General features: G+C 37.6%; 2 protein-coding genes across 2 annotated transcripts in view; both read left to right on the top strand.

The window, feature by feature from the left end:
• The window catches only part of LOC149435291 (KH domain-containing, RNA-binding, signal transduction-associated protein 2-like), a 136,576-nt gene extending 134,512 nt beyond the window's left edge, over nt 1-2,064 (top strand). Inside the window, exon 7 of the mRNA XM_089662825.1 lies at nt 1,275-2,064. Coding sequence (XP_089518951.1) covers nt 1,275-1,375 — 101 coding nt within the window. The 3' untranslated portion in view covers nt 1,376-2,064. The remainder of the gene's footprint in view (nt 1-1,274) is intronic.
• LOC149435290 (uncharacterized) overlaps nt 1,366-20,924 on the top strand; it is a 77,489-nt gene continuing 57,930 nt past the window's right edge. The window contains exons 1-5 of the mRNA XM_089662826.1: nt 1,366-1,452; nt 3,355-3,397; nt 12,265-12,370; nt 16,689-16,935; nt 17,345-17,418. Of these exons, the coding sequence (XP_089518952.1) occupies nt 16,925-16,935; nt 17,345-17,418 (85 nt within the window). The 5' untranslated portion in view covers nt 1,366-1,452; nt 3,355-3,397; nt 12,265-12,370; nt 16,689-16,924. The remainder of the gene's footprint in view (nt 1,453-3,354; nt 3,398-12,264; nt 12,371-16,688; nt 16,936-17,344; nt 17,419-20,924) is intronic.

Genomic DNA, 20,924 nt, shown 5'->3' with positions numbered 1-20,924 from the left:
CAGGGCTCCCCACACATAGCTGCGTCATTCATTCACAAAGTTCTGTGAATTAATAAGTTCCAGCAACCTGTGTGGCTATTAGCTTGTAGCTCTTAATGTACTACCATGGTGCTGTTAAGCATTGTGGTAGATATTTGATCCTCCTGTCACAGTGTATCTGCTTGCCCATATGAGGTATGAGAACACAGATACACTAACAGGTTTGCAGGAGTTCTACATGGCACCAGTGATCTGATGATTGCTGGTGCAATGCTTTCCAGGCTCCAAAAAAACAGTAAATGCACATTTTTTTACCTGCAAAAAAATGGGCGTATGTTTATTTATTTATTTTAAGTGAACTTATCCTTTAAGTAGTAATTGTGCATGGATTATTTTTGGTAAATAAGGATATTGTTTAGTGTCAATTTAAGAGTGAACTTCATGTTTTAAAAAATCTAGCTATACCCTAGAGACAAACGGACTGACAGCAAAGTGGTGTGTCCATATAATATCATATGTAGCCAATTCAGAGAACTCAACATAGAATTCTGTCCTCAAATCTAAAATATTGTTATCATCCCAGCCAGAACATTTTCCCCTATGTTATAGAGATTAGGAAAAAGGGAGTGTTCTATAGTCCACATTATGAGTAAGCAACCTAGGGTGACATTGCTGCTCTTCCATAAAAACAGTACAATGAGTAAGCATTGTCATTATAGGACAGGAAATGTGTTACAGAATCATTGGGTGAACATGAAGAAAACAAAAGCCTTAAGAATACAGTCACCATATCTATGGACTGGTAAGGAGCAGTATATTAATTTTTTTCTTTTAAATATAAATACACTTTCTGTCAGTATAATGTTCTGGATAAAGGTAATTATTAGGGGTTGTGGTTAAAGGTTAAGGTTGAAATTGATTATTGTAAGCTTGAGTTTTAAGGTTTGGGCCAAGAGTTAAGTTTAAGAGTTAATTTTATGAATAAGAAAGTAAACCTATATCTAAGTAAAAAAAAGGAGTGACGTCAAGTGGTGTATCCATATAATGTCATATGTAGTCACTTCAGAGAGTTCAACTAAAGTACATTGTTAATGAATCAAAAAGTATAGAATGATGGGTTCTAATTACCATAACTCCTGAGAAATGTTCCCTCTCTATTTGTAATCTGTATTATTGAGACTTGAAAAAGTCTGTTAATATCATGCAAGTTGTAGAAGAAATAATTCTGAAGTGGTCATACTTTAAATACAGGAAGCCCTCAAACATGCCCTTTTTTCCTTGTGTTTTGATTGTAGGGCCTGAAGAATGGTCCTCATCATCCCGACCCACCTTAAAAGCATCAATGCAAAGATCAACTAGAGGAATATATAGAGAACATCCATATGGTAGATACTGAAGGTCTTTCAAATATGTGGCCTCCTCTTACAGACAATTATTTGCCTTTTGGCTCATCATAAAACAACAACATGACAAGTAATAGTCCATTTTTACCTTGGGATTACTGCTTGTGGTTTCCTTATGTACTTCCTGTATTTGCGATGACATCGGTGTAGCATTGGCTTTAAACTTTATTTTTTAACATGGACTGAAAAACAATATTTGCAGGATCATTTTGTTTCAAAATATGAAATGGGAAAATTTTCTTGGCTGTTATTCAGTTATTCATTGTGGTATATACCTTTTTTAAAAGCATGAAAGTGTGAAGATGCTGAAGTCTTGATAAATACACAACATATCAGGCCTTGATTTTTGTGTAGGGTTGCTAAACTATTGTAATATGATATTTGAACATAATATAATCAAAGTGTAGAGAGGATGTTTCAAACTGGATTTTTGTAAGAAACAAAATGTTGAGTATTAAGTTTGTAAATCTAATTTAAAATGCTGTTTTAGGAGGATTGAAAAGTAACTGGCTACTGTAATGTATGTAGCTAACTGAATCTGTCAGTGTTTTAATCTGTATTTGTTTAAAAAAAAATCACATAAAGGTCAATGTGTAACATTCTCTAAATAGGAAATCATAACTTGTCAAATATGTTTGCTCAAATTTGTCAATAAAGCTGAAATTTTTTGTAAGAAACTAAACTTGCAATCACTCTTGTATTTCATTTCTAGGGATGCCTAAAAGGTTTCACAATTAAAATTACAAAATGATCCCAAGCTTGTTTTAAGTATTTTGTGTAAGAATTAAAATTTGTTTTAATAACTCTGGCTTTGGCTAAATAATTTTCTAAAAATTAACCTAAACTGTCATTTGATTCGCGGTTAGAAAATATTAATGCATACCATATTAATGGGAAAATGGACATAGAACAATAAATGCTTCTAAATTATTTTCTAAGCTTCATCTTGCTAAACAAAACTCTGACTTGTTTACATTACTAGCCTCTCTCTCCTGAAAATGTAATGGAGTTAAAAGAGGTAAGATTACGGCTTACCACCAACCACTAGACTGTACTAATGCCTAGAACTTTGAATCACCCCAAACATTAAATACCTTACTTAACATGTAACCGTTGTCTAGGTTTTTGGTTTTCACTCTTAGGAGTGTGTTGGTTGCATTTGCTTAATAACTATTTATCTCTACCAATAATCATCAGTGTCACTGCCCAGATGTTGCTATTTAACTTCACCTTCAAAAACTTTATTTGTAATTTCCAGTGCTAAATATCGCGAACGTTGAAAGCAGTTTAAAGGGCTGATATTTCTTTTGAGACTATCAGACTTGATGGCTGATGATTATTAAGGAAAAGTGTCGCAGGACTCAAAGGAAGACTAAACCATAACCAGGTAACACTAATAGTAACTATGTAATTTTCAGTATGCGAGCAACTGTTAAATATTTCCAATTATTAAGTTACTTATAGTTAAAAAAGTAAACCTGCAAGAATATAACAACTAGGACATTAGGCTATTAAACCAATAAGTAATCTTAACTAGTCAAATCAAAATTTTAAATCTCAAGTAACTAAACAGATCTAAAATTAACCATAACAGTAATGCAACTCTTGCTAACATCAGATCTCTAACCTAATATTTGTGAAAATGAAAACCAAAAACGAAATAGGGCTGCCAAAATTACCTATATTTTAAATATTTATTTTTGTTGAATCTTAATCGTTGGCTTTTTATTGCTGTGATTGGTTTACTTTTTTGATGAGAATAGTTAACTATTTTTTATAATTTTATACATACCAAATAATGGTATAATGGTACTCTATATCACATTGCAGCTGGAGTTGCATGCTAATTTATTAATAGCTAGAAATATGCTTAGTATATTTTTTTATTTAAATGCACTAAACATAAGTTTTGAAAAACAATTATATTTTATACTGTTTATTAAAATCACTACTATTTAATTCTCCATTTCAGATATTTTGTTAAAACGAGTGAAAAGGAAAAAGTTAAGAATCAAGTAAGTTTAACTTATGATGATTTATTTCACAAAATAAGCAATTTATATGATTTATGCATGTATGTGTTATCTCACATTATCTCACATGCATGTTTATTTTTCATGTTAATACTATGTCATATTGAAATTACTTTTCAACTTTCATAATGACAGGTGCCTCAGATCTCTTTCAACATTCCTTCCTTTGGGCCTGTTTTCACCATAACGCATGACTTAACAAACACTGTATTAACATTCATTGACGTGGTTTAGGACTTGCATTTTTAAGGCTCTTTTTAGACAAAATCAGGACAATATAACAAAGATGTACTTTGAAAGACTTTTTGATAATGCACTCAAATGAATGCTGTGTGTTGCTAGGAACTGGTCTTATAAAAAAACTGCATATTTGGAAAATGCAGAAAAACTCAGAACAACACATCCAATGAGGACAAGGACAATGAGAATTTTTGAGGGCACTTTACTTGATCAATCAGGTTCACTGAGGGGAGTCACTAACCTGAAACAATGTTCACACCTGGAGACAAGTTGTATAGCGAGCGCTTACTGTGGTAAAGATGTGATAAAAAGCCGCTAGAACACCAAAAAAGGTAACCAACATAACCTTCCAAGATAATATATAGACAAAAAGGTGCAGCGCTACTAATGAAAAGGTGAAAATATCAGCATACATTCAGTACAAAGAGTAGAAAAACCACGGGTATATTAATTTCATGATGAAGTGTTCATCTAAGTAAGTTTGTTCCTGTATATTTACACATATCTTATATGTAACTATGATATATAGTTTATGTATATGTGTAAAAGGGTGGGCATAGCATATTGTATATATGCATATGACTGGTTAATATACTTGCATAGGGGTATATAGGTTTTTTATAAAGGTATCTTTTTGACCATTCCCCCCCCCTTCTGTCAGCCACTTGTTGCCCATCATTTCCAGTTTTATGAAGGATAATTATCCTGTGGTTATATACCAAAACTTTCTTGCCATAAATGGATCTGCTGCTAATCTAACAAAGCAGTGTACTATCTTCCTTTTCCCTCCAACAAAATGGCGGCGCTATGCTTCTATTTTGAGACACAAGAGGGACATTGCTAACAATCGCGATCCACGGCAAAATGGTGCCGGAGTACTGCGCATGCGCCGGTTGCCGGCAAAATGGCGGGCGCATCAAGCGTGATTGCCATTACAGATTATAAATAGCAGTAAGAGGATGTCCCTGCTGTAAGCCCTGTACCCTTTGAGAACGTGCATAGCACGAAACGCGTCAGCGGGGCTACAGCACCTGGACATCTTACCCTATGATTGCGTACCAAGTTTAAGGAGGGACTCCAGAGGTGTATGAGTGCCTAATGTACCATGGAACCTGACCAGGATGGATGACCAGTGAGAACTAGGGAACGCGGCTTTACCAGAGAGTGTGGAGAACCTAGATGTACCTGAAGAGAGGAAACTTCTTTCATGCGTATTTAAACGCACTTCTGGTGAGTGCGCATTTAATATATTTCCTGCTCACATTTGGATCACTCACCCTGATTTGTAAAGGAGACCTGGTAGAATTGGCACATCGCATCTCTTTACATGTTTGTGGACACTAGATTGAGCATCGAACTTTTATTTATGACGATCTTACGATCTTATGTCCTCTTTTTTCTACTCTTAGCACTGAATGTATGCTGATATATTCACACCTGGAGAATGCATAACTCTAAGCTGCAAGTTTATTGTGAACTAGAGACTTTACACAGTGACGCTGAAGAATCAATTGGACTGCCATAAAAAATAGAGCAGAGTTTGGATTGAATGTTTAACCAGTACAGAGATACCATGCTTTCATTTGTTGTATAATTACCTAATAACTGAGAATAATTTACTATTGGAAATCTATTGACAGTAGTCTATTTTCGTGGGAGATATCTAATCCACATTGGACTAGGTATATTAAAATAAATGTATTTATCCATTTACATTTTAACGCCTTAGTTCCTACTTAATTAATTGCCTAAAAACAATGACAGAACAGTAAATGAACCATGGGAATGTCCCATAATCCTGTAAATTGATTAAATTCAACAGTCACAGTAGTCATTTTGCAGTCGTGTAAAGAGAGGATTGTTGGTCCTCCAAAATGAACCTTGTCAAGCATCTTTTTTTTTTCCACCGGTACATTTTTTATTGGGTTTAACAAGTACAAACTTCAGGAAAAAGTTAGAGAAATGTGTGCAAGTTGTATGAAAGTAAAAAGTACAAATTATGAATGCACATCCATTGAATAGTCTTGAAAGAGCCACACAGGGCTCCAATGCAATATTAAACCAGGGAAAGAGAAAAGAAAAAGATAAAAATCAAGAATACAAAAGAAAATAAAACTGAACAGGAGGCGACATCATATTACCAGTAATCAATCTATGTCAGTTAGCTAATGAGTACACACTCAACACATGCTTACCAAATATTTTCAAAGTTTGAGAAATAAGTCCATTCTGATGGCAAGTTATTTTTCATATTTGTAGTGAATTTTTAATAAAGGCAATAATAAGGCACTAGCTCTTTTCTCCAAAATCTTTTTATTATAATGTTGTCTGCTAACAACACATGGGCTATAACAGTGCAAAAGTTCGATGGGAAAAACTCAGTCCCCAAATTTGGAATCACTAGAGCCTGGTCTGGGGATATCAATATGTCAGTAATGTGTGATATGAATTGGAAAGTTTTACACAAAAAGCTAGTTAGGTTTTTACATGACCAATAATATGGAGAATAATATCCTTGCAGCCACCACCACGCCATCAAAGAGAGACGTTAGAAGGGGAAAATTTTTGAGTCAGAATATTATCAAGTACCAACATGTTGCAATCTTTTTGGTTAGTTCCCAATGGTTTACACAGTGCGTAATGCTATAAGTGTAGTCAATTGCTTTTAGCCATTGGAAAGTAATAAAGGTTCAATGTAGGTCTGACGCCCATTGGCACATAGGAGTTTTTGTTTTGAAGTAGGTTGTAGAACAACGAGATGCCCTTGTCGGGGGTCAAAGGGCAGTTATAAAATTGCCAGGCCTGTGGGAGGATAAAATTGAGGATTGGGGTTCATGGATAGTAAACATGATATGTGTATATACATATAATGTTCTGTAATTGGTATGTCATAGTTCTCCACCAAATCTTTAAATAATGCAGTATTTAAAAGGTCTTTTTTAATGGAGAGGTGTGGTATACGGATTTCTAGAGTGTGAATGGGAGTTTGAATATCAGGGTATAACGCCATGCTAGGATCGAAGCTTTAGTCGTTAACCAAAATTGTTTAAGTTCTAGAGGGTTCCACATATCAGCCAACGGAAGTAGTTTAAGTTCTGAGGTGCGTGAGAGAGCAGTTTCTATGTCTACCCAGATATTCTGCGGGGAGGCACAGAACCAATATTTAATTGGTCAAGCTGTGCAGCCAGGCAGTAATTCTTAATATCTATGAGTCCTACCCCTTCAGGCCTTTTATGTTTAAAAAGATGACTGTAGGAGCACCCTGCCCTTTTGTTCTGCCAGCTTTTTTTTTTAAGAAGAGAGGTTAAAGATTGGAAGTGTTTTTACCAGGGATAGGTAGAGTTTTAAATATGTACAAAATTTGTGGTAAAATCATCTTAAATGTGGCCATTTCACCCTATAGGAAAACTGTTGTAGCTCTTTGGTTAGCTTTTCTATGAGAGGTTTATAATTAGCGCTTAGGTTTAGCAAGATCGTCTACCAATAGAAGACAACTAACTTACTACTTTGTTGTCTGTTCAATCTTTCATTATTGTGATGTATTTGGTGTATGTAACTCTATGGGAGGTATCTGAGGAAGGTCCATTTTATATATTTGGCTTTGTCTTTTATCTGAATGATTTTACACATTTTGTAACAATAAAAATGTAATGATTTTATATGTCTGTGTGTTTTGCTGGCACCTCAGAAGTCCATCTAATTTCTTCCTGTTGTTGATCATATTAATAGGATGGTGCCTTCGGCAATCCTCTGGCCTTATTAAATTCTTCCTAACATAAGATTAAATATGGATGGGAACAGGGGACAACTTTTTCTACTGCCACTGGAAATGGCAATGGGCTTGGGTTGAAGGCTGGAGGTGTAGACCCTCTCAGAGGGGATAGAGTTGAGGGCTAATAAAGCATAAACTTTGATAGAACCCTAGGCATGAACATCCAGTGAATCAAATGCCTTCTCCACATCAATGAAGAGAAACAGAGAAGGCATCCGACTTACCACTGCATGATGGATTATATTCAATATGAGCCTGGTTATGCCCGAGGCTTGACGGCCTTTGGTGAAGCCCATCTGATTGAGCTTAACCAGTGTTGATATTATATCAATGAGACATTTGGCCAACATTTTAGAGTATATTTTAAAATTTAGCAGAGAGTTGGGCTGGAAGTTGGTAGGGGTATTCAGATCTTTACCAAGCTTAGCTAAAGTAACTATGTGTGATGTCAGCATCTCTGGGGAAGGAAGCCATGGATGTGACTGCTGTAAAGAGTTTAATGTATATGGGAAATATATCTGTGAAGGATTTGTAATATTCATTTGTAATTATAATTTGTAAACCCATCCGGGTCAAGAGAATTCCCATTGTGTAAAGATTTAACCGTCTGTATGATTTCCTGGTCCGTGAATGGCACATTTAAGTTTGTGAGCTGTGTTTTAGTAAGTACTGGGAGGTTTAAAGTGTTACCAAACCCAGGACCCTGAATGCACTATATCTGGTCTCCCACAGTACACAGAACATGGAAATGCAATTACTTTAGTCAATATAAACTGCTAAATACCTTTTCCCATTAGCAGTTAGAGCAGTCTTGTGATTTCTATCAGTGTTCAGCAGAGCACTGGGTAAAGCTTGTAGGAAGAATTTTCTTCAGGAGGATGTAGAACCCCTAACCTCTGTCTGGACAGTGCTGATTGGCCCTGTGGTGATCACATGTACTCTCCCAAGAAAAAAAAACCTCTCTAGCGATACACACCAAGCATGTGCAGTGTCTCCACACAATGTGTCTTATCAGGAGATAAGAAGGGGGCACTGGAAGAAGGGGAGGATCAGAGAAGTCAGGATTAAGCAGCCTTTTTACACAATGAAGAGGATTAACCCCTTAGGTTCCACAGTGTGTATAACAAGCATGCTGTACTGCATATACAGACCGATTTTACTGTTGTGGGTTTAGTAACACTTTAATTGTACCTAAAAAGCTTGAATATCTTCTTCAATAGGTTGGGGTGTATCTTTGCTAGATTTTAGGTTGTATAATGCACTGTGGTAGTCTGCAAAGGTGTCAGGTATTTCCTGTGGGTTGATCAATTTTTGTTTAATAAAGGGATGATAAATAAATGTTATTCTGGTATTGTTTTTTGTGCCTTCCAGCCTGTTCATTAGAAATTTCTCTGCTTTATTGTTATCAGCATAATGATGAAACTTAACACATCTGAGGTACTTGTCATGTTGTGAACATAACAGCACTCTAAGTTCATTTCTTAATTTAGAGAGGGTGGCTGTAGTAGATGGTGAGGTTTTGTTCTGTAGTTCAGGGCATGTATTGTCTTTAAAAGATTATTAAGCTTGGAAGTCATTTGTCTTTTCACATTTGCACTAAGCTGGATAATAATGCCTCTCATGTGCAGTAAGCCGTATGGGCATTCCAGAGAGACAATATCCCCATATCAGGAGAATTTTTGTTATAACATTATTCTTGGAGAGGCTGGGTGAACTGTGCACCACTTGGATTCTGAATTACAGCGTTATTGCATCACCAGATATACACACAGGAACAAGCTATGAAGATATTTGTTGTAGAAGCCATTTATCAATAACAACAAAATGTGACAATAGGAAAGATGTCTAGAAAATAAAAGATGAAGTTCCTCTCATTACCATGTTGAAACCTTCATACATAGTATAGGTCCTTTTTGTAAAGAAAGTCTCCAGGTGCTAGTGGTGTTCTCTGATTTTCAAAGTGGAGTCCAAGGATGGGTTAGCCACTATATTAAAGTCTCCACATACAATAAGATTCAAAAAATGCACTGCACCAATTTTCTTGAATAATAGTCGAACAAATCTCAGTTGATGGTAATTAGGAGCATAAGCATTCAACAGCATGCAAGGTTTGGAGTTAATACTGCATGTTAAGATGATGTATCTGCCATTAGGATCTTGAATGCATTTGTTTAATTCAACTGAGACTGATTGTTTAATTGCAATGAGAACTCCCAGTTACTTTACTGGAGCGCAACCTAAGAATACACGGGGATAGGCCTTGTGGGTACACCTCAAAGTAGCAGTGAGCTGGAAGTGAGTCCCTTGTATGTTCACAATGTCAGCACTGTGTCTGTACACCTCCTTCCACATGGAATGACATTTATCTGGGTGGTTGAAGCCTCTGGCATTTAGATAGATGAGTTTAAGTTCCATAACTGATGCTTTGGATGGATATGATATGAGGACTCATCATGAGCAGTTGTCATGGTAGGAAATCAGGGGGAAGTGCTCTTTGAGCAAAGTTGAAGTCAGTCCTATCAGTACTCATTGGTATCCAAGAAAATGTTGCCAAATAGCTTGTAATGAGGAAAAAGTGGCAGTTCTTTGACTGTGCAAAGAAGATGCACAAAACAACACAAAGAAGGCAAGGTGGGTCCAATGGGGACCTACCTTAGATTATACGCCCCTTGAGAGTTAGGGACTGAAGTGAATGTACAATATATATGTAAAGCACTGCATAAATTAATGGTGTTATATAAGTAACCAAAATAAATACATAATAAAAATAAATAAACCAGAACTGTAATAGTTATAAAAAAAGGAAAAAGGAGAGGCTTTCAAAGAAAAGGAAGAAAGCCTTGGGGAGAATGTGCTGCAATATTGGTAGGTGGTATAAAAATATGGTGGAGGATACTATGACTCTGCCTAGGATTGCTCAGTAGTTTGCATAATATCTGGGAGATACAATATTGTGAGTTGTTTTTGGGAGAGATCTAGGTAGGTCTTCTATATTGGACAGTTTGTCATTCTGGAGTAAACCTGGATACTGACTGAGAATTGTGCTCAACAAGGTAAGGCTCTAGAATAATGTCCCATTGGCGAAGAAATGCAGCCCATCTTCCAAGTTGGTGACTGAGGTAGTGGAGCCACAGTGTGTGACAAGTTTTGCTGGATATTTCCACTTGTACATGTGGGTTCACGTGGCTTTTGTGATTGACAAGAGGTTTTTGCTCTGTTGAATTGTGAATTCAAAGAGGTCTGGCAATAGTTGCAATTTGGACACCTGCTCTGGAAATTGGTCTGGGCATCAGAGGGCTTCCAAAAGTTGTTTGACCTGAAAAAAGGGCATGCTCATTAAGACATCGTGTGGAACATCAGATGTAAGTAGGAAGGTGTAGGCACTGTGGATCCTGCCTATAGTCAGGTCTGCAGATGTAAGAGACAGGATCGCACCTAGGAAGAGGTCATATACATAATTTGAAAGCTGCAATGGGTGGACTGATTCAGGAATACCACAAATTTTGAAATTTTCTCTGTGATCTATCTTCTAAATCCACCAGTTTTGCTTTGATCTATGTTATGTCATCATTCTGTGCTACATGTGCACCCACTAATGTGTTAAATGTGGAAGTAAATTCACACATCTTGTTCTCTATATGGCACACTCTCTCTCCCAATTCTTGTATTTCTACCTTGTATTGGTGTAAACAGGCTAGCATGTCAGAGTGTAATGATGCCCTGAACAGTAGCATGTCCTTCATAGTGGTGTCTGAGACTGACTGTTCTGTGGTTTAAAAGGCTGTGATGGGATTACTGTGTGCAGGCGCAGTATGTGGCTTTTTAGGAAAAGAGCTCACCTCTGCTTGCAAATCACATATGCTTCTTGGGAATTGTAACAATTTAACTGGGCTTCTGAAAGTGGATGAGGATAACCCAGAGCCTGTGGATTCCCAGGCGGCTGAAACCTCTGCTTCAATAATCTGTATGCGAACCTCCACTAGAGAGCCTGCGATGACCTGAGGTGTATGGGTCCCGTTACTATTTGTGGAAGTACCCAGGGCATAGGGGGGATGAGCCTGATAATTTCTGCACTTGTTGGGTTTCCCTCCCCCTTCTCAGCATGGCACAATGTTGTGGTGATCACAAGGAATGGTTATACCCAATGTAGTGGTGCTGACAACTCTGATGTTTAGGAAAATCCACAGGGGTCGAGTGGAGCACTCGGTCTAAGCTTCCATTTTAACGAGCAGTTACCGAGCTGAATAAATAATAGATTGATATAACCATGATATTTTCTTTTAAAAATAAAAAAAATATATATATTTGACTGTGTTAAAAATGCTGAAGTAAACAAAACATGGCAAAATTGTATGCTTCATTTAGGGGAATTTAAATGTTTTGTGCAAGTTTATGTAAGCACATATTTTCTCTCACTGTTTTAATTAATCGCTAAAAAATTTTTTATTTAAAAAAAAAACAAGTTTTTCTAATATGAAAACCCAGTATTGCATACAAGCTTGTGAAAATGAGTGCGTCTGATGAGCCCATCTAACTTTAGGAGTGAATTAGGTGCGACATAGTCTGTGAAATCTGATCTCAATGCTATTTGGGTTAATTAAATAACAAAAGCTGTTGTTTGGCCCTCAGAAATAAGTCTTGTTTGAAGCTTGCTATCTGCATAGGCAAAAAAAATATGTAATAAACATAATATATGATACACATAATATTTGCAGTTTTGAACGAATTACATAATTAAAGAAAACATGTTTAAAAACACTATGCATTGCCTAGAAATTGTAACAATAATATCACTATTGCAATGTGCACTGACACCAAATATCTTATTATCTCATAGAGCTTTACATTCCTTGGAGACAAAATGGAGTATTAATTAATATTTAGTGGAAAAGACCTGAGGGGTACAGATGTCTCTGCTTCTCCAAAGGAAACACCAGAGACTGGTAAGTTAATAAAGTCTACAAAGGAATATTATCATTTACCAGAGATTTATGAATGTGGATATGTGTGTGTATATATATATATATATATATATAGTTTAGATATATTATGTATATATGTATAAAGTATATACAGTTTTGCTCAAAGGTTTGCATAAACTTGGAGAATTGATAGTAGTATGTACCATTGTTAAAGAAAACATGAGTGAGCAGGCAAAACACATAACACATTACTTTTCTTTCATATGGAATTTATATTCAACTGTAGGTCATAACAGAATGGCACAATATTTAAAAAAAATGGCAAAAAGTTAACAAATGAAATGACCCTTGTTCAAAAGTCTGCATACCCTTTAGTTTTTTAATACAGTGTATTTCCCCCTTTAGCATCAATGACAGCATGCAGTCTTTTATAATAGTTATACAGGAGCGGACTGACCATTCAAGCACTCGGGCACTGCCCGAGGGCCCGGGGTCAGTAGGGGGCCCCATGAAACGCCCCCGGTGCCTTCTATAGGCGTTTTTGGGTGTACTTTGACTGTGGGCAAGGACACAGGGACCCCATGATCCCCTATTGCCCGGGGGCCCTATGAGTTGTCAGTCTGCCCCTGGTTGTATATGAGGCACCGAAATCTTGCAGGTGGTACAGCTGCCCATTCATCTTGGAAAAATGCCTCCAAGTCATGTAAAGTCTATGGTTGTCTTGCATGAACCGCATGTTTGAGATTTCCCCAAACTGAGTGAGTCAGTGATATTAAGGTCAGGAGACTGTGATAGCTACTCCAGATCCTTCACCTTTTTTTTGTCGTAACCACTGAAGGGTCAACTTGGCCTTGTGCTTAGGGTCATTGCCATGCTGATAACTCCAAAAGTGTCCCATGCACAGCCTTCATACAGAAGAATGCAAGTTTCTGCCACTATCTTCTGATAACATGCCTCATTCATCTGGCCATCAATTTTCGCAAGATTCCCTGTGCCTTTAGAGCTCACACATCCCCAAAACATCAGTGAGCTACCACCCCTCTCCAAATGTAGTGCTTATGGTTGTGACCCTTAAGCTCTATTTTGGTGTCATCACTGCAGATTACAGTGTGTCAGAAACTGTGAGGTGTGTCAAGGTGTTGTCGGACATATTATGATCAAGCTTTTTTGTAGCATTGGTGCAGTAAAGACTTCTTTCTGGCAACCTGACTATGCAGCTCGTTTTCGTTCAAGTATCGTCATATTGTGCACCTTGAAACAACCACACTGTCTTTTTCCATAGCAGCCTGTATTTCTCCTGAGGTCATCTGTGGGGTTTTCTTTGTATACCGAACAATTCTCCTGGCAGTTGTGGCTGCAATCTTTTTTGGTCTACCTGACAGTGGCTTGGTATCAATTGATCCCCGAAATGATCAAACTGACTGGCATATTCAAGGCTTTAGATATCTTTTAATATCCTTTACCATCTTTATAAAGTTCCATTGCCTTGTTACACAGGTCTTTTGACATTTCTTTTCTGCTCCCCGTTGCTCAGTATCTAGCCTGCTCAGTGCACCCATATTGAAATACTGCTACAGAGCAGCACGGGTGTGCAACATCACGTATATATACGTGATTTTGCATTTCCAGGTAGGGGGCGAGTGTGAATCGCTCATGATCCCTACCCGCACCACCATTCACGGCCTCTGCTAGTATTATCAATGGGAGAAAGAACTGTATGTAAACAATACAGTTCTCTCCCCTGTCAGCTCCTGCACACTGCATAGTAAAGTCATACAAAGCAGTGTGCTTACAGTTGAAAGCACACAAACAGCATACTGTGAAACAGCACACAGTTAACCCTTTGATTGCCCCACATGTTAACCCCTTCCTGCCCAGTGCCATTAGTACAGTGTCAGTGCTTTTTGATAGGTGGGGATGTCAGTGACACCAAGTCAGTTCTCTCCCAGTGTCAGAATGCCTGCCATAGTCCTACGGTTCTGCTATAAGTCGCTGATCACCGATATCGCCATAACTAGTAAAAAAAAAAAATCCAGTATGTATACTGTCCTTTGTAAACACTATAACTTTCACATAACCCAATTCATTTACACATTTTGGGATTTTTTTTTAGCAAAGACATGTAGCAGAATACCTTTTGCCCTAAATTTATGACGAAATTTGATTTTGAAAATTTTTTTATTGGACATGTTTAGTAGCAAAAAGTAAAAAATATTGTTTTTTTCTCAAAATTGTCAGTGTTTTTTTGTTTATAGCGCAAAAAAATAAAAAACGCACAGGCGATCAAATACTACCAAAAGAAAGCTCTATTTTGGGAAAAAAGGACATAAATTTAATTTGGGTGCAGCGTTGCATGACTGCGCAATTGTCAGTTAAAGTAACTCAGCACTGAACCGCAAAAAATGGCCTGGTCAGGAAGGGGACAATTCTCTAATTCTCTGGAGGGCAAATGGTTAAACAGAAGACAGTTTTTTTCAGTCATAATGTCAATGTTAAAATTTCATCATTGCTGTCAACGTATGCAATCTTTTGAACATACATATATACAGTATATATATACATACATACACACACATATAAATATTTTTTAATGTATTTATTTATATATCTACATAAAGTAGATCACAAATGTGTACTACCAAATCAATCAAGGCAATTAACCTGACAAGACAAATTTTCACTTTGCAAAGTGAATATTAGTAAATTATTTAAAGTTGTGTTAATTTTAAATACCTAATCATGTAGGAGGAAACAAAAACAGGATTTTTGGTATCGCTTGATTGGGTATTAGGAGTGAACACAGCTTACCTTATGTAGTAATATCCACTTAGTGAAGTTAACATACACTTTGAGAAGTGAACATTCACTTTTCTAAGTAAGCAGCCTCTATTGCTTTAGTAAATTAACCCCATTGAGCTAAACTATGGCCATTCTAAAGTTTGCTTAGGCTGTCCATAGACCTTGGAGGCTGCAGAATAAATAGGGCAGGGTAGATCGTGTCTCCTAGGGGAGAGACGGCCTATGGCACAGATCAGCAGAGCAGACAAAACCATGGATGTTGTTTAAAAATATCCTCAACTAACTTTCTGCAAAAACAAAACAATCCAAATTAAATCCCTTGCTATATTTTCTACAAGTATTTCACTGTTATAATTTAGAACCTGTTTGTTTAGACTCCACAAAGCTGCAAGGTAAACCTATGGTGAAAGTTTTTTTGTTTTTTTTTTCAACGCAATGGAGTTGATTTACGACAGCTAAAACTGAAAATTGAAAAATCTGGTGCAGTTCTGCATAGAAACCAATCAGCTTCCAGTTTTTTTTTGTCAACCCCAATATTACAACCGTAGAAGCAGTTTCCCAGTCTTTTGCCACTTTTTGATAGGCCATCTGTGGCTCCTAACTGTATGGTAGTAGGAAGCACCTAAGTGAGGACATGGGTGTGTTACTTTCTTGGGGAATCGGGGGATATTTATCAATTATCTTCTGCTGGTGTCTGCAGGCACCTACATATGACATCATCATCGAATCTGGCAGTTCTTACAAACTAGATTTTTATTTCAAGGGCATATACTGACATAAACAAGTAATTTAATCACTTTCCAATCACATAATGAATATTTGCAGCGGCAGGAAATGGAGGCTTACATGCTCAGCCACTGCACTTGAATGAATCCATGGTGGACTGAGGCTGTGTGCTGAATATACGCTTATTGCATGCACCCAGCACACTAACCGTGCCATCTCTGACTGCTCTCAGTAATGGTTTTTGATCAGCCACCAGCAGGATGGGCTTCCGATCATGTGACCTCTCTGAGCCAATTATAATAGTCACATGTTCAAGAAGCCGCTCTGCTTCCTGGCACCCACTTAAAGGGCTACTGGGAGGCAGTGCAGCTTGAAGATGTTAAGAGACGTCATCATTCATGTCAGTGTCTTTGCATTACTCCTTTATAGGAGCTAGGGTTTTGCTAAGTGCAGCTATGCTACTGTTGGTATGAGTCAATCATATGACTGCCTTGCACCTGTTCAGTAGGAGTATGTAAGCAGCCATTAACTCTACTATTTTCTGGACATAATGTAGGCTGTTGTATTTAGACTAGTAATCTAAGAAGTCAGATCCTTTATAGCAAAGTGAAACTAAATCACAGAGATGAACAAATGAAGGTATTCTGGCTAATAAAAGAAATAACAGACACTTTGTGATGTCATGGCAGATAGGAACAGTTACAGGCTTAAAATGAACCTGTGTTTTGCCCATGAATGGCAAAGTAACAAGTTCACTTTAATGCTGTCCCTCACAATTTCCGGTACTTACAATGACCTTTCCTTTATCCTCTAGCTACTTATTCATGAAGAGAAGTGCTCTGTGTATGCTCTGAGTTCTGGAGATGGAGTTTACACATGTCTGGAAATTCTTTCTCTGCACCCAAGGGACAGCTCTGGATTCCTAAATGGCTAATTGGCAACTTCCTAAGCTGAAATGTGGGAGGAAGGGGAGAGGCTCACTGGCTCTCCCATACCTGGTTGCACCATGTATGTCATTTTTCTCCTGCAGGCTAACAGACTGCTTAGGGGATGAAAGAAAGGTAAGCACTGTATATGTGGCTTGGGGGTGTACCAGTTATTGTTTTTCCAACATGGGCAAAGCTTGGGCTCACTTTATGGATTTTTAGTACAATTTTCAGTATGAAGTATCACATTGTGTTTTTCGTATTGTAAGTTGTACTCTTTTGTCCTTGAGATTGTATTTGATGTTTTTTATACCATATTAATTGCTGGCTACAATAAAAATATTAGATCATGTTTTTTCTCTTTCTCTAAAAAAAATCTTATTCCTTAAGCTGTTTTTTGCGAGTAGACTTATTTTTTTAGAGTTGCTAACAGCTAAATGCAACAAAGTTGATTTAGAAAATAAGTGGCGAATATTCGCTTAGCAACACCTATGTATAACCTGAAAATGAACTTGATTGATATTCTCAACCTTAATCCTTCCAGTTTCCTAAACCAAAGTACCCAGAAGCTAGACTTGAAGAAATGGCAATTACAGACAGATGGACAAGCAAAAACAGGTTAGCAGCACTACTTTGTCATACCAATTATGTGGATGTGTGTGTATATTGTATATACAGTGCCCAGCATATATGAGTACACCCCCTTTGAAAAGTAAGATTTTAATCAATATCTCAGAGTCCCAGTAGTCTTCTTTTACAGCATGGACCCCAGCAAATACTAGACAGGCTTTTTTGTGCGTGGGCTTTAGGAGAGGCTTCCTTCGTGGATGACACCCATGGCTGCCATTCTTCTGCAGTGTATGCCCTATTGTGTTATTGGAAACAGTCATTCCACTTTGGCTTTCTACTTCTTTAGCTATCTGCAGTGAACTTGCATGGCGATTTTCTTTAACCCTTCTCATCAGAAGGTGCTCCTGTCAAGGTGTTAACTTCCGTGGATGGCCTGCACGTCTCTGCGAGATGGTTGCAGTTCCATCTTTGTTACATTTTTGTATCACTTTTGCTACAGTATTCTGACTGATTAGTAAAGCTTAGCTGATCTTCTTGTAGCCTTCACATTTCTCGTGTAAAGAAATTATTTTGTTTTTCAGGCCTTGTGACATTTCTCTTCCATGTGGTGCCATTGCTGACAACATAAAATGGAAAGGGGTTTTCTTTGTTAAGTAACAACCTTTTATAATCAACTCATATACAAAAACATGCAGCGCTAGAGTGAATAGATCTATCTCATAATACGGAGTGACCACTTAATAAGATATAAACGCAGCTATCATAATAGTCTTATGCAACTAATATTATAACATTCTCATGGTTAAGAAGGTATAAATGGTGATAAAGGTGTCAAAGTCAATCTATCATCGGAGTGACGTAAATCTGTGACATCTGTGGTAGGAAATATGGCTGTGGAATGCACTAACCAGATAGCGCAAATAAAAGCGCATTGGAGTAAAATGACCTGCTCCTGGTCACTGGATCAGGGAACCTGCCGGAATGGTGGTCGTCTCTACTATGGTCACCAGAGTCATCCGTGTCCTCTCCAGTAATGGAATTCCCAGGTATCCGGTGGAGTAAACGTTCATCCGGTATGCAGTAGAATCCTTGTGTCAGCGACCTCCCGGGTCTTTGAAAACGTGCAGTTGCCACGAAACGCGTTAGAGAGATGCTATTTGACCCACAACCACTACCCACATGGTCCACACCTTGACACGGGCGGCCATCTTTGGAAGTGTATATTGCACCATGTAAGTGCGTTTTTTGTTTACTACTCCATAATAAAAGTTATCACACTATCGGAAGCCTCTCTTTTGGGTTATTTCTGAGCCCTGAAGGTGATTCCTGGTCCTTGAGCGCACATCGCACCCCGGGAGGTCGCTGACACAAGGATTCTACTGCATACCGGATGAACGTTTACTCCACCGGATACCTGGGAATTCCATTACTGGAGAGGACACGGATGACTCTGGTGACCATAGTAGAGACGACCACCATTCCGGCAGGTTCCCTGATCCAGTGACCAGGAGTAGGTCATTTTACTCCAATGCGCTTTTATTTGCGCTATCTGGTTAGTGCATTCCACAGCCATATTTCCTACCACAGATGTCACAGATTTACGTCACTCCGATGATAGATTGACTTTGACACCTTTATCACCATTTATACCTTCTTAACCATGAGAATTTTATAATATTAGTTGCATAAGACTATTATGATAGCTGCGTTTATATCTTATTAAGTGGTCACTCCGTATTATGAGATAGATCTATTCACTCTAGCGCTGCATGTTTTTGTATATGATTGTCCACCACGAGGCGTTTTGGAGGCTTGCCTTTCATGCCAGCTGCTTCTCTATTTCGCTCTAAAAACTGTCCAGCGCTCGTTATACTCCTTTTTCCTTTTATAATCAACTGTCTGCTGGACACCTGTTTAATGAATTAGACTCACCTGTAAAATTCTTGTTAATTAGGATTTTGTTATCTTAAATTTTGCTTTGCTCCTAAGACTTTCATTGGGGTGTATTCATTTTTGCAACACGGTCTTGAATGAATTTGTTAGGAAAAATAATTTTCTGTGTGTTAACAAATCTTGCTTGCAATCAATGGCCCGCATTTGTGGGAGTATTTTATATTATATTGTTCCATAGAGAATGTTGAATCTGAAAGGAAAGGAAAGGTTTTCTGATTAATATGTTGGGGTGTACTCATTTATGCTGAACACTATATATAACATACACAGACAAAGAGATAATATATTTCTGTCATAGCAAACAACAAAAATGTAACAAAGTGAAAATTGGATTTCATTAGTAGTGGATTCCACTAACATCCTCTCCTTTTGCCTTATTGTGATTGACACACTATGTAAGGTAATTCAAGTGTAGAAGTCCCAATACAAGAGATTTGGGCTTGCACATCTGAAACTGGGTTAAAAAGTTCATGTTCTTTTGTCTAGAAGCTGGCCTCACACATTATCCTGTTATTGTCCACTCTTCTTCAGATTAACAAACTACTGTGTACAGTGTGGGTTCTATCTTAACAACCAATACGTTTAGATTCAAGCAAGCTTGCCCACCCACTACAGAATTATTAATAAAGCAAAGTACAATTGTACAGTGAGGTCATACTGTGTATGGTGAGCTTTAGAAAAAAGATGGTAGGACTTGTACCTCTTCCCAGCATTAAGCCTTACTTGGTTATGAAACAATTCAGATATAAAGTTACAGATCCAACAGATTTCCAGCCGCACCCCCAATATATACTTCTTTGCATTGTGGACCCTCTATTCTTGTCATTGAATTTTTATTTTTCAAACAAGACACACTGTAATTTCACATCAAATGCTTGTTACATTGGGCATTGCACATCATGAGTGTGAACAACAAAATAATCAAATTATTGAACAGAGTATGTTTACTGCAATATAAACTATAAACTTGGCTCAAATTACCTTCAGTAGTCAAGCTTGTTTTTGTGTTTCAGGTGTGAACAGGCACCATAGAGGACAATTGATTTTTTAAGTTTGAACTTTTTTGGAGCTTCGAGCTTCAAGCTACAAAACACTCAAGTGTGAATGCAACCTAACTGTCATCTTGCATAGATCATTCTTTTTTCATAGTGTGCTGAGTGAACAGATAACAGCCTATGTAGATAGAGCTGTAGTATTGAAAACAGGAAAATTGTGTTCTGGGTTCTGTAAAGTTCACTATACAATCTCCTTTAGATCTACCATCAACTATGTAGTGCAAGGGCCTGCCTGATTGGATACAGAGTGATTCGGTAGATAGGTGGGTCCTCTTTTTCCATAGTTCTGGAAAATCTAAAGGAAATTGTACAGAGATTGTACAATCAGATTGCATTGTGAATAGCCACCTTTATACACCTAAAATTCACTAGTTGTGCTTTCAGTATTGTTAATGGCACACCAAACACAGAAGCAAACACATTTTTCCATGTGAAAAAATGAGTGTCAATCGCAGCAAAACGCATAGTCAAAAATGCTCAACCCACATCACATGCCAAAACATTCCATGAGGCACATGTAGCACAGCCTGTTGAAATCAACGGTCT

This window comes from Staurois parvus, unplaced genomic scaffold (genome assembly GCF_062004578.1).
Source record: "Staurois parvus isolate SC_StPar_1 unplaced genomic scaffold, SC_StPar_1.0 ptg001562l, whole genome shotgun sequence".
NCBI lineage: Eukaryota > Metazoa > Chordata > Amphibia > Anura > Ranidae > Staurois > Staurois parvus.
The sequence above is the reverse complement of the archived record's forward strand: the minus strand, read 5'-3'. Positions and strand labels throughout refer to the sequence as shown.